The sequence below is a fragment of the Pteropus vampyrus genome, unplaced genomic scaffold (genome assembly GCF_000151845.1).
Source record: "Pteropus vampyrus isolate Shadow unplaced genomic scaffold, Pvam_2.0 Scaffold44, whole genome shotgun sequence".
Classification (NCBI taxonomy): domain Eukaryota; kingdom Metazoa; phylum Chordata; class Mammalia; order Chiroptera; family Pteropodidae; genus Pteropus; species Pteropus vampyrus.
This window is the reverse complement of record NW_011888825.1, coordinates 9,590,187-9,607,839: the sequence shown is the minus strand read 5'-3', so window position 1 is coordinate 9,607,839 and position 17,653 is coordinate 9,590,187. Positions and strand designations below refer to the sequence as shown.

The 17,653-nt window shown below is 45.8% G+C and overlaps 1 protein-coding gene across 5 annotated transcripts in view; it reads left to right on the top strand.

Annotated features, from left to right (window-relative positions):
• The window catches only part of DRC3 (dynein regulatory complex subunit 3), a 41,388-nt gene that overhangs the window by 582 nt on the left and 23,153 nt on the right, over positions 1 to 17,653 (top strand). For 2 of the 5 annotated variants that reach the window (XM_023530008.1, XM_011359079.2), the window contains exons 2-5: positions 243 to 372; positions 3,306 to 3,470; positions 6,886 to 7,002; positions 10,074 to 10,240. In XM_023530008.1, the coding sequence (XP_023385776.1) occupies positions 3,308 to 3,470; positions 6,886 to 7,002; positions 10,074 to 10,240 (447 nt within the window). In that variant the 5' untranslated portion in view covers positions 243 to 372; positions 3,306 to 3,307. Of the gene's footprint in view, positions 1 to 226; positions 373 to 3,305; positions 3,471 to 6,885; positions 7,003 to 10,073; positions 10,241 to 17,653 lie in introns of all 5 variants that reach the window. The other 3 variants (XM_011359077.2, XM_023530004.1, XM_023530005.1) reach the window with 3 other exon arrangements.

Below are 17,653 nucleotides of genomic sequence, written 5' to 3'. Positions count from 1 at the left end.
ATACCTGAGTTCTATGTCTGTCTTGTCAGTAGCTTGTTGTATATCTTTGGACAATTTCCTTCCCCTCCAGGGTCTCAGTTTCCCTATCTGGGAAATTTGGGCATTAGGACTCTCTTCTCTAATGGCTTCCAGAGCTGACATGTAATTAAATAATGTGTGTGCACTTAGTACACAGTAAGCACTCTGTAAATGGTTGATTTTCTTCTTAGTAATTCATGGCTAAAAGGGGCTATATTTTTCAGATCCAGTTGATCCCAATTGTTGTTTCCCAGGACAATTCTTGATCTGTTTCTCTGTGAGAAGGCTATTCCGTGGACAGTGGTGTATTCTCCAACTCCTGCCAGTGGTCTTCGCCAACAAAACTATCATCAGGCAAGTCAACAGGAGCCCAGGTTGGGTGGTAAATTACTGATAAAATCCTTTTAGAGGAGGACTGTTCAACCCTTGGCCCTGACCCAGAACAGCTGTGAGAAACATCGTGAGCTATGACAATGATTGTTTACAGTGCCCTAGGTACAGCTGAGCCATGATTAAGAAAATGGCTCTGGAGTCATGTTCTCCTGCTTTACCATATACTAGATGTATAAACTTGGTCATATTACTTAACCTTTCTAACTAGCTTTCATTTTCTTATCTGAAAACTGCAGATGACTAGTCCTACATATGAAATTCCTAAAGATCTCTCAAATCCACATCTTACTACCATCTTGATCATCTCTTGCCTCATGACTCTTGCCATTTTCAGTAGTACAGCCAGCGTGAGCATCTTCAAATTAAAATCTGATCATGTCACTGCTGTTATTAAGCCCCAGGAGTTTCCCAGAGATCCTAGGATAATAATAGAACTCCTGTAGGCCTCTCCAACCTGTATTACGTCACCAAAGTGGAACATGTCTTGTTCTCTTCCACCCGAGGGTCCTCACTGCACAGTTGCCTCTTCTTTCTTACTTGTCCTTCGAATCTCAGCCCTGTCTCTCCTGGCCAGGCCAGGTGCCCCTAATGTGTGCCGTCATAGTTCCCTACACTTAAAACTTGTCATGGTTTGTAATTAAATATTTATATGATTATCTGATTCATGTCTGAAACAGGTAAGGAGATCTGTCTATTGTAGTCACAACATGTAGTAGCTATTACATGTGTGTGGACTAAATAAATGATCTTAACAAATGTAAGAGAGGAATTATTTATCTTTTATAGATGGGAAATCCAAGACTTAGGTGAGGAAAGTTGTCACATGATGCAGAGTCAGGATCCAAATCCTGCCCTTGCATGCATGACAGCTATTCCACACTGCAGTGATTGTTGGGCTTGACTGAAAGCAAACTTGATCTGTCATAGGTGCCAGGCCTTGATGACATGCGAGAATGTGAAATCAATTAAAGTTTGAAATCAGAATTAAGAATCATTTCCCAAAGTATAGCACCTTTCTTTGAAAAAGCACAAACATTGTGGGTAACATCTGCCAAATACAGCATATTAAAATTCCCCCAAAAGCAACTTGGTGTCAAATTATGGGAAATTTTAGAAAAATTAATTTCAGAAGAATGGGGAGATGGAAAGAGGCAGAGGACTGGAAACATTAGGGGAGGAGGGGCATGGTCAATCAGTTACCCTAGAGAGATGGAGCCAGTGTTGACAGATTGGAGAGAATGGGAAGGTGGAAGGTGTAGGTGGACATAGGGCTGGGAGTAGGGTTGTAGGGGATGGGGTTGGGATTAGGGAAGTCTGTGCCTTCTCTGGGGACAGAAGGAAAGGATGTATGAGAGTTAAAAGCACTGAGACATTTGATTGTGCACAATCCAGAAATGGAAGATGCATATTTGTATGAGCTGCTTTCAAGTGGATGGTGGGGGAGGAGGGAGGGAGGGCAGCTGGGCAGGGGCAGTCTCTAAGGCCAGGTGGCAGGCTTGCCACGTCTATGGAGGTTTGTGGTAGATACAATCAGCCCATCACCAGGAATCTTCCCAAGCAGTGCTCAGTGGACAAAGTGCAGAGCACAGGGGTTGCCTACCATCAAGGACTAGCAGGGCAGGGAGGACAGGAGGTTCAGGAAAGGCCCAGATATTGCAGATACATGCAGGCAAAGGTAGATGATGAAGCCAGCAGGGAGGTGAGAATCAGGGGTGGAAAGTAGGAGTTTCCAGATGATTCAGGAGGCAAAAATCTGGGAGTTTCCAGTAGACTAACAGGAGAGTGTGCCTTCCTGCAGGTCCAGCCCTTCTGAATGTTCTCACTAAGAAGATTGGTAATGAGAATGAAGTTGGGTGCCCTAGCTTCCCAGGGATGTGGCTCTTTCCAGCCAGGAATTACATCCCAGGGTCAGCCTTGTAGTATGACTGACCAAATCCACAGCAACCCCCTTTGCCTGCAGTATTTCTGCCAAATCCCTTTGGACCATTAGCAACAAAAATCTACTGGAGTTAAAGTACAAGAGGATTTAATGTGAGAAATCAGGAAACTCTCATAGAAAGAGACCACAGAAACCCTAACAGGGCCTGAAGTTAGGGACATTAGGGCCAGAAAGCCAGCAAGAAGGCAGCCTCTGTGTATCAGTTTGTCTTTCCTTTTGTCTCTTTTTTCCTGGATCACCCAGGTTCCTATCTCTGCTTCTCTCTGTCCATCTGCCTCATCCCCCTCTGGCTCTCTCTGTTTAACCATGTGTCTGACCAGCCCACAGCCCCTCAGTTCCTCTCCAGCTCAAGCAGCCAACTCTGATGGGCACTCTCATCATGCAGCACCAAGCTCACATTTCTTAGAGGGAGAACATGAATGATCAGCTTGGATCGGTATCCACCTACACACTGAGCACCTTGTGGTGTACATGTGTCTGTGTGTGGAAGGTGGTATAGACATGACACCCTGGAAGGGATGAGACTCTCAGAGAAGAGGAGCTGTGGGCTGATATACCTGGCTGGGGCTGCCAAGGGTCTTGATCAGTGGTTGGTGAACAAAGGTGGGCACAGAAAGCCAAAGACCCAAAATGGCCATGGCCATAAGGGGAGCTGAACTCCAAAGGCTCAGGAGACCAGTGTGGACACTTGTTTACTTGTCTGGGGTAGGGTTACAGCTATGATTGTGGGGCCAAAGGGTATACCCCTGATGAAGGACAACAGATGGTTGCCAAGGGAAGCCCTGGAGCAGCCTTGGTAAAAATGTACTAACCCCTAGGTACAGTGGGCCCAGGGGTGGGAGGAGGGTAGCAGTTGGCATGTCCTTAGCTGTCACAGTGCTCTGAAAGAATGCCAGCCAACCCCTGTCCTCAGACAAAGGGAAAAGCAGATTGTAGAAAACGTAATGTTTTTCAGAGATGATGAACCGGCTGTACAACTCATTAGAACCAAGAGTGATGGATGACGACATGCTCAAGCTGGCTGTTGGGGAGCAGGGCCCACAGGAGGAGGCTGGGCAGCTAGCCAAGCAGGAGGGCATCCTTTTCAAGGATGTCCTCTCCCTGCAGTTGGACTTTCAGAGTGAGTATTCCAGGGTGGAGCAGGGACACCAGGCAGGGCTCTTGGCTTTCTTCATTTCACATCTTTGCCCTAGAATTCTATGCATAGTCTGTATAAAAAGATAAAATTCTCCCACTCCAAATCTAAGTGAACCATAAAGGCCTTGGTATTCTTGGAGTAAGGCCCCTAGCAGGTAGAATCTAAGAGGGTGGTCCCAAGCAGTCAGGCAAAAGCTGTGGGGAGGAGGAGGAGGAAGATATGCCCTGGGAGAGCAGCTTCAAAGGAGGGGCAGGGAACAGGAGGGGCATAGGGCCATGAGGTGGGGAGATGCCTCAAGAGTGGCAGGACAGCCTAGTGGAAAGATGTGGCTACATAGATCCTCAGTGCCTCAGTGTCCCCGTCTGTGAAATGGGAGGATTGCAGTCCCTGTCTCAAGTGATGGTTGGGAGGACAAGGTAAGACAACATGTACACAGTGTCTGGTTTACTCAGAAAGGCCAGTGAGGGGTGTGAGAGGAAGTGAGAGGTAGACAGGAGTCCTGCAGCCCCTCATTGTGCAGGCAGAATGTATTACGCACACAGCAGAATGGCCTGGACAGATTCACATTCTTGCCCTCTCCCGGGCTCCACTCAACAACAAGAAATTCTTTTTTTGTTATTGTTGTTGGCTGCTTTTGGTGGGTTTTTTTTTAATTCTTCTTTTAAATTTTATTGGGGTAGCATTGGTTAATAACATAAATTTCAGGTGTACAGCTGTATAATACAACATCTGCATACTCTGTTGTATGCTTAGTACCTGAAGTCTGGTCCCATTCCATCACTATATATTTGACCCCCTTTACCCTCTTCATTCTGAGGCCCTGCCTCAGCCAGTCTCTGCCAGACCCTAAGGACCCAGCAGTAGGCAAGGCCCTGGCCCAGCCTCATGAAGCCCACAGGCCTCCCCAGAGCACAGCCTCCAGAGCTGGTCATAGCTCTGTAGGAGCTAGTTGGCCACCCAGAGCAATGAGGGCCCCTGACCTCAGCCCCCTCAGTGGTAAAAGGTTTAAAGGGGTTGCAGAATGTTTGTCGCCAGAGGCTTTAGTGTTGACCGCCTTCTTTTTCCTTCCCCTACCTAACCTAAGGTTCATTCATCTAGTATTCATTAAGTGCCTGTCATATGCCAGGTGCTATTCTAGGTACTAGAGATTCAACTGTAAACAAAAAGACCAAAAAAAATCCTGTCTTCATAGAGCTAACATTCAAGTGAAGGACACAAATAAAATAAAAATGAAGGAAAATAATAGTGTATTAAAGGTAATACACTAAAGGTAATATATACTATGGAGGAAAGTAAGGAGAGGAGAAAAGCGGAATTAGGGTTGGAAAGCAGTGTTTTATTGGGTGGTGGTCAGAGGCCCCACCGAGAAGGTGAAAATTGAGCAAATACTAGAAGGAGGTAAATAAAGAAGCCATATGGAGATCCAGGGAGTATTCAAGGAAGAGGAAATAGCCAGTGCAAAGGCCCTGAGGTGGGAGACCTGTGTGGATACAGGTCAAAGAGGTCATGGGGTCAGCTAACATCAGCCTTGGGGGCTAAGAGAGGATGTTTGGCTTGTATAGTGAGAGAGGTGGGAGCCCTAGAAGGGTCCTGAGCAAAGGAGGGATAGGATGGGATTTAGGTTTTCACAGGATCCCACTGGCTTCAGGAGAATAGGCTGTAGGGGCCAAGGGCCAGAGCAGGAAGTCTAGTGAGATGACCGCTTCTGTGGTCCAGGGAGCAATGACGATGGGCTGGAACCTGAGATGGGGGCAGTAGAGGAGGATTCCATGTCTATGTTGAAGATTAAATTGGCTTTTTAGGCAGTCCTGTCATGCTGGTAACTCATTTAGAGCTAACTGCCAAATACATCCTGGTTTTGTTGTGTTGTATTGGCTTTTCCACATGAACTGCTGATGTGTAAGGGAAAGCCAGCATACAGGTGTGCCAAGCAGAGCACCCAGGAGTATGAGAGCCACCCAAGAAAGTGGTATCTGCAGGAAGTCAGCCATAGCCAAAGGCTGTCAGTCTAAGTCCAGGGAGAGAGAAGTTACCAGAACGACAAGTAGGGATGGTAGCTGGTATCATTCTGGGAAATCTGGCCACAGAGTGCTGAGGAATAGACACCAGTCACACCTGGCCCTGGGGCTTCAGGAGAGGTAGGACCCTGGGTCAGAGAAATGGTGTCCACCTACCCCATGGAGACAAGACTTAATGAGGGCAGCTGGGAGGGGTGCTCTGCCTCACAACCTCAGGGCAAACTCTGCCCCTCTGAATGAATATTGAAACTGCTGCCCCAAATGTGTAGTTATTACAGGTAATTTTTTTTTTATCCCTTTCACTTCAGTATTATTTCAGTCTTTTAGTGAGCATATTCTAATTTTATAAGTTTTAGAAATCATTACATATAAAGAACATTAAATATAGAGAAAAGGGGCATATAAGCAACAGAGCTATTTGTGGCCTCTAGAAAAAACTGGGGACAAGTTTAGGCCTCTAGAATTTTACATACACAGTATATACTTATTTATACTTATGTGTTTTCAGAACTCTTCTGGCTGCCAGTGACAGAAACCAAACTCTGCTTGGTATAAGGTGCAAAGGGATTGAGTGGTTTGTGTAACTGTAAAGGTGGTCTTCAGAGACCCACAGGGTCATCAGGTGCCTTCAGAGACCCACAGGGTCATCAGATGTGTGGAACCTACCTCTCTATTGTATGGGCGAGTCATCCCACTCTCCATATATGAACATTTGGGGTTCCCCCTATCTTTCTGCCCTTCATGTGCCTATAGGTATTTCTTTGGGCACATACACAAGTGTCTTTGCGGACAGATTCCAGGTAGAGAAACTGCAGGGTCAAAGTGTATAGATGTTATATATTTCAGTAAGCATGGCTAAATTGCCCTCCAAAATGGCTGAACTAGTTGATTGCCCCTCCCACTAACAATGCACAAGGAGGCATTCAGCCTGCAGTGTTGATTCTATTTGTTGCACTGCAGAAGGAAGAAGAAGGACCCCTGTCTGTGTCTTGTAACCTGTACACCAAGTTGTTCTGGCCTCCCTGGCAGTCCCCCAGCCTGGCAGTCCCCCAGCCTGCCTGTAGAGGCAGTGTGAGTGAGTCCTGTGCCCTGAGCAGATCTAGCCCACCTTTACGCCAAGCCCCCTACACCCTCTATGGACCTATTAGGCACTGCTGTGGCCTTGATCACTGCCCACTGTGCACTAACCAGGACTGAGAGCTCCCCAATTCTTGGCCCACATTTCCAGGGCACCCATATGCTCCAGGGCAAGGTAGCAGAGTTGTGAGACCTTTTGTATGGTTAGCACTGGTCATCTCAATCCGCCAATACACTGGTACTAAACTCTAACCCTAAGCTGAGGTTGGAACTAGCTGCAGTATCTCTTCTGATGATTTCAGACATCCTCCGCATTGACAACCTTTGGCAGTTTGAGAACTTGAGGAAGCTGCAGCTCGACAACAACATCATTGAGAGGATCGAGGGCCTGGAGAACCTCACACACCTGGTCTGGCTAGGTAAGGCCCCTTCCCGTTTGTGTCCACCCTAATGAAAGGTGACACCCTGGAAATAGTTGCCAAGTTAATTGTCTCAGGCAATATGCTGCTGCTGGCCCACCATTAGCCCAGGTGCAGCAGAACCTCTGTCTGCCAGGAGCAAGAAAGCCGCACTTTTTAAAAGCACGGGGTCTGAGCTGGGTAAACATAGTAAAAATGTGCTTGGACCCACCAGGACAGAATATTCTGCTTTTACCTGCGAAACCTCTCAATTTGGGAGGAGGTCAGAGAGCAGCCTTGGATTCCTTCTTGTTACTCTAGACTCAGGCTGACAGATAACCGTGGGTCCCACTAGTCAGCCAGGCTCAGATAAAACCAAAAATAATCATCATACCTGCTAGTCGTACTTACTAGCTGTTAAGCATGGGCTGGTATGCTTTCCACATGAGGTTTTTTAACCTATACAGCTCCCCCATTGTAGACATGAGCAAAATGAGGTCACAGCAAGCAGTGGGGGCACCAGGCTCCAGCACAGCTCTGTCTGACTCTAGAGCTCTGGCCCTCACTGCTAAGACCACAGGGGTCTTGATGAACTGTGTCCATCTGCTGTAGGTAGCCTTACATCTGGTGAGAGACAGGTGGACACCTAACGGGGAAAGAGAACTAGCTGGAGAGCTCTTTATAACTTTGCCTCATTTAGCCCTCACAGCAATCCTAAAAGATAGGTGTTTGTTGCGATCGCAATATACAGAAGAGGAACTGAGGCCCTGAGAGGCCAAGGCACTTGCCCAAAGCTCCACGACCAAGAAGTAGCAGAGCTGGAATATAAACCCACAACAGTTTGACCCCGAAGTCCATGTTCCTTCCATCCTGTCAGGCTGCTTCCCCATAATGGGAAGCCTGGACATTGGTGTACCTCCCAAATTGCAAAACAATCTCAGCTACGATTGTGCTGACAGTTGCCAGCCCACAGCAACCCCACAGGTAAGATTATGCTGCCATTTTACAGATGCAGCAACTGAGGCTGAGAGGCTGATGGGCTTGATGGAATTACATGCTACAAGCAACAGAGGCAGACCATAGCCAAAGCTCCTGACTGTTAGGCCTAGGTCTCTCATCCCAGGCCCCATTTCCAGCACCCAAGCACTTATTTATGCTGAGTCCTAGGCTTGGTGGTACAACTGCATCACCAGGAGTCATCTGTCTCTCTAGGAAATGAAGGAGAAGAGGGTGCTGGGTCAGCTCAGACCCTGAGCCATATCACCTCTGGAAGGCCTGCCAGGCACTGGCTATCTGAATGCTGTTCTTTTGGGCAAGAGCAACCAGGTCCCTTAACTATGAAACAAATTCCACAGGTCCCTGTGAGACGCTCCTGTGATACCCAGTGTTCTGTGGTATAGGGGTGAGAAAGCAGAAGGGGAAAGTTCTGGTAAAAGATCAGCCTATACCCTCATAGAAACAGAAGCCAGCCTTTGTCTAGCCATAGCACTGGTAGTCCAGGAACCCAACCACAGCCAGGAATAGCTGGGTCCCTGGGATGCACGGGTGGGGGGTGATGGTGCTCTCTGATGATGATTCAGCACAGTCCCGCCCACCACATACACATATGCTGGTGGCTCACCACAGTCAGCTGCCCCAGCACTGAGGATGTGCTAGAGCTGGCTAGTACTGGCTCTGGAAAGCTGATTGTGCACATCTCAGCCCACTTTCGCATTCAGCGATGTCTTTTTGGTAGATTGAAATTGGCTATGGTGGGAGTGTTTACACCACAAAATCAGCAAGCACTACAAATCAGAGCTTTCTTCACTTTACTTCCTACTGTTAAAACATTTATTTGCAACATACCACTGGTTCTAGTGCTTGTGGCCAGGCCTCCAAAGAACAGAACCTGGCCGCACAGTGGGAAAGCAAGTGGGCAGACTTGGCATTTGGGAGACTCCAGTTCATATCCCTGCTCTGCCCATGTACTAACCAATTTTGTACAAGTTATTTCAGCCCCCTGAACTTCAGTTTCTTTATGTGCTGTGTGATCTTGGGCATATAACTACCAGGCCCTTTTGAATCTTAGTTTCCTCATCCATTAAATATGGGTGGTGATACCTATGCTTTGAGGATTAAATGAGGTGATGCACTTAAAGAGCCAGGCATAGAGAAAAGGACAGTAAATTATCATTATAGTCTCAGCTGTCAGCAGGTGAGCATTCGCTGATATACCAAGGAGGCCAAATTAAGATGTGAATTAACTGACTTTCCAAATCACCTTTTAAATGAGATAGCTTACAGCTATCATGATTGTATTTCCAAGCTCATGAAAAATTCCCAGTTTGGGCCTCTGGGTCGTTAGTGTTCCAGGACAGGGTTGTAGCCTCAACCTCAACCAAAAACCTGTAGTGGAGAAAATTCAACAAAGTTTTATTCCCAAAGATGTGAAACTTGGGTTAGAGAGGATCCTGATATCTCAATTGGGGTTGGGCTTGCTGGGGGAGCCTGAGTCAGCTGTGATGGAGCATGAAGAACCTGGCCTGCCACCTGTCCAAGGAGGAGTGCTGGATGAGCTCTGGCACCACTATAGTTAGCTGTGTGGCTTTAATCCTTTCTGAGCTTCAGCTTCCCAATTGAATAAATGGGGAGAGAAATTCCAAACTGCTACTTAAGGCCATTGTCTGGGGATATACACACAAGCACTTGATAAACTGGTAAATGGTAAGCATACAGTAGGTATTATTACTAAAACACTTGAAGGAATGAAGGAAAAGAACACTCTACAACTGTCTCCCCACCCTAAGATGCACTGCTTTGGACCTACCAATAAGCATTTCCATCTCAAAACAACGATAGCATGGACATATTTGCCCATGTGTCCACAGCCAGAAAGATGAGTGGCAGAACTGGAGAGGGCAATGAAAGTTTGAGGCCGTAGGAAGGAATCCACGCATGGCTTCTAGAAAACCATAAGCTGTCAGACAGTGAGTCGGTTCCTGACTCGACAGCTTGGTGCTGGCTCACAGAGCATGAGTAGCTCTGATGGTTTTGTTTCAGGATAGTGCACCCCCTAACCTGTCACTCAAGCCTCATGGCCATCTTCCTTCCAGACCTATCCTTCAACAACATCGAGGCCATTGAGGGGCTGGACACATTGGTAAACCTGGAGGACTTGAGCTTATTCAACAACCGGATCTCCAAGATCGACTCTCTGGATGCCCTGGTCAAGCTGCAGGTGCTGTCACTGGGCAACAACCAGATCAGCAACATGATGAATGTGAGTTCAAGGTCTGAGCAGAGCATGGGCCAAGAGCTGTAGGTTGGGGTAGGAGCTGGGGGATGGGGGTCTGTGGCAAGGGAAAATGCAGGCTCTGCCTTCCAGATCTTCTCTTTTTCCTAGAAAAGCTAGAAATCTAGATTATTCTACAAGAAATCTGATAATGTTTAAACAACATGCTTAATCCATGAAAGTCCATCTGTAGATGCCACTTTGTGCCCTGCCTTGGTGGGGTCTTTCTTTCCCCGAGCCCCACACACACTTAAGAAACTTTTGCTGAGGTGAGGACCTATTGGATATGGGTCATTTGGCCTGTGCTCAGTGGGTACAGGGACCCAGAAGTACAGTCCATTTGGGGGTGCCCAACACACACACCCACATAATCAAGACACACAAGGTGACAAGAAGTCAGTATCTGCCCCCGAGGTGCCAGAGGTGTGTATCTGTGAGAGAGCATGAGTCATTGGTCATTTGGGGGAAGGTGGGCTGCCCCTTGGCCCCTTACAACAAGTTCACAGCAGCAAGCTGGGGTTGAGACGCCAGTGGTTGGGTGTGGCAGCATTCATAAGGGTCCTGTGTCAGAGGTGACATTACCAGACTGCTCCTGGGGTAGGACTGTGGCTGGGACCCGCTTCTCTAGCCTTCAGTCAATCCTGGGAGCTGTCCAATATCCTTTCAAATTCTACTTAGGTCAGTCAGATGGCCTGGGTCCAAATCCCATCTGCATGCTCTAAGGCTCGAGTCTTCTACACCTGTTTTCTCTTTTGTAAAAGGAAGATATAGCCCAAAACCTGCCTGCTAGGAATGAAGTGAGGTGATAAGCATGAGGCATTTCATTCAGTGTCGGGCCGGAGTATGTTCTTAACAAAGAGAGGACGGTCATAGCTGAGATCCTTTCTGAGAGAGTTTCAGGAGAGCTGAGGTGACTTTTGAATCAGACTCATTAAGGGGCGATTGGAATTTTACCATTGAGCAGAAGGAAAGGCTTCCTGGGAGGAAGGAATGGTGTGAGCAAAGGCCAAGATGTAGGCTTGGGATGGGACAACCCCAGAGAGAAAGAGGAAGGAAGAAGGTGCCTGGGGAAAAGTTTACAGGGAGTACTAAGGTATCTGAGCCCAGACCTCATTGTTCTAGGAGTGAACATCCCCCTCGAGGAGCCCAGGGTCACTGGAAGAGGTCAGGGGGTGTGGTACAGAGTGGCAACCAGAACAGCAGAGGGGAGATATGGATGCTTTTTTCCTGTGGTGTGTCCAAGGCAATACTGTCTTTTAGAAGGAAACCCTGCTACCATAAGGAGGGACTTGAGGGGGATCGTGTGAGTGGGTGAAACAAGGATGGTGCCCTTCGCCTGCAGAACAGGTGGGCTGAAAGCGTCACTGAGGCAAGGACTTGGGTGTGGAGCTGTGTTGGGCAGGTGATCTCAGGAAGCCAGAGGGCAGGAAGAACCAATGTGCAGATGTGTTACTGAGATTGCTGCTGTAGGTGATGGGGGCTCCATTCTGCTGGGCCCTCAGGAGTGTCCAGAATGCCTCCCAGAATTGAACACCTGAAGGACCAGCAGCTGAGGGATGCCCTGGCTATTAACTACCTCCTGCCTTTGCTTCTGGGTGGGCCTCAGAAATCTGAAGCAGAGAGCAGGGATGAGATGGGCACTATCAGCAGGAGTCCAGCACAGCTGCAGCTGAGGCCACAGGTATGCCAAGTGCCTACCACAAACAAACAGGGATATTTAGCACCAAGATTACTGGTGCTTCAAAGAAGGGCTTGTCATCAGGGCTTCAAGGACACAAGTTCCTCTTCCTCTTGGATCTACTGTCCTCAGCATCTCCCTGGGTTGATTCTTTTCGTGGTGTAGTCAAAAGTCAAGGCCACAGGCTTCCTCGAGCATAAGATATCTCCCCCAACAGTGGCCCTTCATTATGATCAGAGATCATACCCACCTTCGATCAATATCAGAGCTGAGGGATGGCCAGGCTGGGTGGCTTAGATGAATGGTCTGGAGTAGGTCAAGCACCAGCTTCTTACCTGCATTTAAGTCTGTCCAGCGGGGCCAAACCCGAGAGGTTATGTAGTCTAGGCAGTTTGCCCTGCATACCAGACAGGAGGATATAAACTCAACCAGTGCTCTTTTCAGGGTTCAAGTCCTGATTACTCAGCCTGCCCTTTGCTTTGTAAGGCCAGGCAACCAAATGCTGACCAATGAGACAGCTAACACATGGAGGGTCCACCCGAACTGAATCAAGACCTGAGATTTAATTAGCTACTGACTATCTGACCTTGGGCCAGGGACTTAGCATTCTGGGGCTCATTTGCCCATCTGTAAAATGAAAATAACAGTAGTCTCTCCCATAAGCTGTTGTGAGGGTTGAATCAATTAGAGTATGAGATGGCTAATACAGGACCTGGCACACAGTAGATACATGGAAAGCAATGGTTATTCAGGAATTTTCAGATTCAGGGCTACCCCAAACAGCCCTAAATCTTGCTGTTTGAAAACCTTTCTGAGCATTTAGCAGCTGTTGCTGCCTTGGTAGGTCCAATACCTCCAGGCCTATCAGTAAATTATCTCTTCTCACTTGCTGTCCCTTGGACATTGTAGACTTCAATGGACCCGAGACCCTTTCCCTTACAAAGGTCCAGGCCTAGGCTTGGAAATGGATACTGACTCGCAGTCCAAGCCTCAGCCCTGCTGTGGACACCCAACTCTGTCCCCTGACCTTGGGCATTCTCCCCTCCCACCCTTGCAGGGACTGGATAGGAGGAAACTCTATCCCTCTTTCCCAGTGGGATGCTGAGTGCCAGGTGGCCCCTCCTGAATATGGGAGAAAAGCAGGTAAAGCTGGTTCCCAGAGAGAAATAGGAAAGAAGAAGTTACCTGAGGAGAAGCTGCCAGGGAGTACTGAGATATCTGGGCCTAGATCTCATTGTTCTGGAGAACTGGCCATATGCCAAAGATGCTGGAGTCCCTGCATCTTCTTCACCTAATCAGGTACCAGCCCTCTTGGTGACTTGAACCAGAGAGTCCTGACTTAATAAGATGCAAACTCTGTGTATCTATGATTTTAACCCTTATCTGCACTGTGTATCTGACATCTAATTATATACTTTCTTGTTATTTGTTTATTTACTAGGCTTATGTTAATACCTGTTTATTGTATTAAAAACAAGCAGATGTTTCAACAGAACTCAGGGCACACAGGGAAGATCCCCTCTCACTCCTGACCTCAGCCCATACTTCCCTTTCCAGAGGCCACAGCTGCTTCTAAGTTGTATGTATCTTTCGAAGCATCTTATTTAAATGTTTCACGATTGTAACATCTGTCTGGCTACCCTCCAAGCGCCTGCCTTCGGTCATCCCTTCTCCTTCCAAGTCATCAGTTCCCCCTCTGCTGGACCATTCCATCATTTAGATGTGGCATGATGTATTTTTCTAGTCTCCCATAGGTAGACACTGAGGTTGTTTCCAACCTCGTATTATTACACGCAGGCTATAATGGATGTCCTTGAACAGGGCTTACTTTGCACTTGGGGAGGACTGTGGGCAGGGTAAATTTCTGGAGGTGGAATTGTTGGGTCTGAGGGCATGTACATTTTCTATTTTGATGGAACTTGCCAAATCGTCATCTATAAAAGTGAAATTCTTTACAAACCCACCAGCAATTATAAGGCCTGTTTCCTTTCACCATTGTTATCAAACCATTTTCTCTTAAATAATCTAAAAGATGAAAAATGGAATTTCACTGGAAGATCTCTTAAAAATTAAATCACATCCTATCTCCTTGCCCCATATACACTTAAAACTCCAGTGGCTTCCATTGTCCTTAGAATAAAATCCAAACTTGTGACTGGCTGACCTTGTTTCTAATCTTGCCTCAAGTCTTGCACCCAGCCCCATCCCAAACCAAGCTGCAGCTACCCTGGCCTTGATTTGTTCCTGGTATACTGCGAGTTCTCTTCTGCCTCAGGGTCTTAACCTGTGCTTTTTTTGCTTCTAGGAATGCACTCTCCTCTGCATTCTATGGCCAGCTCCTTCAGGTCTCAGAGACCTCTGAGTTCCCTAATTGAAAAAGGCCTCCCTGTTGTTTTCTCTTAGGGCCCGTCTTTATGTTCTTATAGCACTTACCCCAAAAAGTAATGATTTTATTTACTTTGAAAAAGATTCTTATCCTGTACCCCTAGAATGTCAGCTCCTGTAATAAAGGCAAGGACCGTGTGGATTTTGTTCCCCCTGACTCCCCAAGGCCCAGTATGTGCCTGAGGCCTGGTAGGTGCTTAATAATGTTTGTCCAATGAATACATAAATGACTGAAAAAAATTCCTTCAGAAAAGCATGCTAGGTTTCTTTTCTATCTTTTGCATAGGACACTGTGTAGGTGTTCAGAAGATACTATCAAATGAAATATAGGCATACCTCAAAGATTTTGCAAGTTTGGTTCCAGATGACCTCAATAAAACCAGTATCACAATAAAGCAAGTCACATGAATTTTTTGGTTTCCCAACACATATAAAAGTTATATTTACACTATACAGTAGTCTATTAAGTGTACAATAGCATGTCTAAAAACAAAATACATACTTTAATTAAGAAATATTTTATTGCAACAAACTCATAGATACAGACAACAAACAGAATGGTGGTTACCAGTGGGAAAGGAGTTGGGGGAGGATGAAGATGGTAAAGTGAGTCAAATACAAGGTGACAGAAGGACACTCTCGACTTCCGGTGATGAGCACACAGTAGATGTTGTATTTTAAAGTTATATACCTGAAATTTATATAATGTTATTAACCAATGTTATTCAATAAACTTAATCTTAAAAGTTTCACTATAAAAATACTTTATTGCTCAAAAATGCTAACCATCATCTGAGCCTTCAGTGACTTGTAATCTTTTTGCTACTGGAGGGTCTTGCCTCCATGTTGATGGATGCCGACTGCTCAGGATGGTGGTTGCTGAAGTTTGGGCAATTTCTTAAAATAAGACAACAATGAAGTTTGCTGCATCAATTGACTTCTCCTCTCATGAATGATTTCTCTGTAGCATTCGATGTTATTTGACAGCATTTTAACCATAGCAGAACTTTTTCCAAAACTGAAGTCAATCATCCCAAACTCTGCTGCTGCTTTATCAACTAAGTTCATAATGTTCTAAATCCTTTGTTGTCATTTCAGCAATCTTCACTGCATCCTCACCAGGAGTAAATTCCATCTCAAGAAACCACTTTCTTTGCTTATACATAAAAACAAGTTTTTATGTTCAAGTTTTATCATGAGATTGCAGCAACCTAGTCACATCTACAGGCTCCACTTCTAATTCTAGTTCTCTTGCTATTTCCACCACATCTGCAGTTACTTCCTCCATGGAAGTTTTGAACTCCTTAAAGTCATGCATGAGAGCTGGAGTCAGCTTCTTCCAAACTCTTGTTAATGTTGATATTTTGACCTTTCCCATGATACATAAAATGTTCTTAATGGTATCTAATATGGTCAGTCATTTCCAGAGGTTTTCAATTTACTTTGCCCAAATCCATCAGAGAAATCACTGTCTATGGCAGCTATAGCCTTACAAAATGTATTCCTTAACTAATAAGACTTGACTAATAAGACTTACTCCTTAACTATGGGCGGAATGTTCTGTTGGCAAGCATGAAAACAACATTAATCTTGTACTTCTCCATCAGAGCTTTTGGGTGACCAGGTGCATTGTCAGTGAGCAGTAATATTTTGAAAGGAGTCTTTTTTTCCAAGCAGTAGGTCTCAACAGTGAGCTTAAAATATTCAGAAAACTATGTTGTAAACGGATGTGCTGTCATCCAGGCTTTGTTGTTCCATCTACAGAGCACAGGCAGAGTAGATTTAGCATAATTCTTAAGGGCTCAAGGATTTTCAGAATGGTAAATGAACACTGGCTTCAACTAAAAGTGAGCAGCTGCATTAGACTTTAACAAGAGAGTCAGCCTGTCCTTTGAAGCTTTGAAACCAGGCATTGACTTCTCTCTGGCTATGAAAGTGCTAGATGGCATCTTCTTCGAACATAAGGCTGTTTTGTCTACATTGAAAATATGTTGTTTAGTGTAGCCACCTTCATTAATTATCTTAGCTAGATCTCCTGGATAACTTGCTGCAACTTCTGCATCAGCACTTGCTGCTTCACTTGTACTTTTATGTTAAGGACACAGCTCTTTCCTTAAACCTCATGAACCAACCTCTGTTAGCTTCCAGTCTTTCTTCTGCAGCTTCCTCACCTCTCTCAGCCTTCACAGAATTGAAGAGAGTTAGGGCCTTGCTTTGGATTAGGCTTTGGCTTAAGGGAATGTTGTGGCTGATTTGATCTTCTATCTAGGCCACTAAAACCTTCTCCACATCAGCAATGAAGCTGTTTCACTTTCTTATCATGTTTATGTTCACTGGAGTAGCACTTTAATTTCCATTGAGAACTTTTCCTTTGCATTTACAACTTGGCTAACTGCCTGGTGCAAGAGGCCAAGCTTTTGGCCTACCTTGGCTTCGAGACGCCTTCCTCATCAAGCTCAATCATTTCTAGCTTTTCATTTATAGTGAGAGATACATGACTCTTCCTATTACTTGAACCCTTAGAGGCCATTGTAGGGTTATTAATTGGCCTAATTTCAATATTGTTGTGTCTCAGGGAATTAGGAGGGCTGGAGAGGTGAAAAGCCAGTCAGTGGAGCAGTCAGAACACACACAATATTTATTGATTAAGTTTGCCATCTTATATGGATGCAATTTGTAGCACCCCAAAGCAGTTACAATAGTAACATCCCTGATCAAAGATCACCATAACAAATATAATAATAGTAATAATGTTTGAAATATTGTGAGAATCACCGAAATGTGTTACAGAGACATGAAGTGAGCAAATGCTGTTGAAAAAATGGTACTGATAGATTTGCTTGATGAAGGGTTGCCACAAACCTTCAATTTGTGAAAAATGCATTATCTGCAAAGTGCAATAAAGTAAAGTGCAATAAAATGAGGTATGTCTATATTAGCTATCTGGTTGACATTTTTCCCTATTTTAATAAAGATAGAGTATAAGACACCTCCACGCCCTGCACTGGCAGCAGCTGGCCTCGGTTTCTCGTGTGGCCTCTTGAGTCAACTATAAGCACAGCATGGGTGGCAGCCATCTGTGGATTGCTTGCTGACACATACTAGGTGGGCCAGGAGGGGCTAGGTATAAACTTGGCCTGCAGCTGGACCCACTCTCAGGGGGCCACTGGGCCCCACAGGACTTGTACTACACAAAGCCATTCTGCTAAAATCGGGAGACTTAGAAGCTTTACCTAGTATGTAGAAACAGACACAAAAAGGTAGCAAAAATGGGGAGACAAAAGAAGCATGTCCCACATGAAAGAACAGAACAGGGCTCCAGAAAAAGATATAAACAA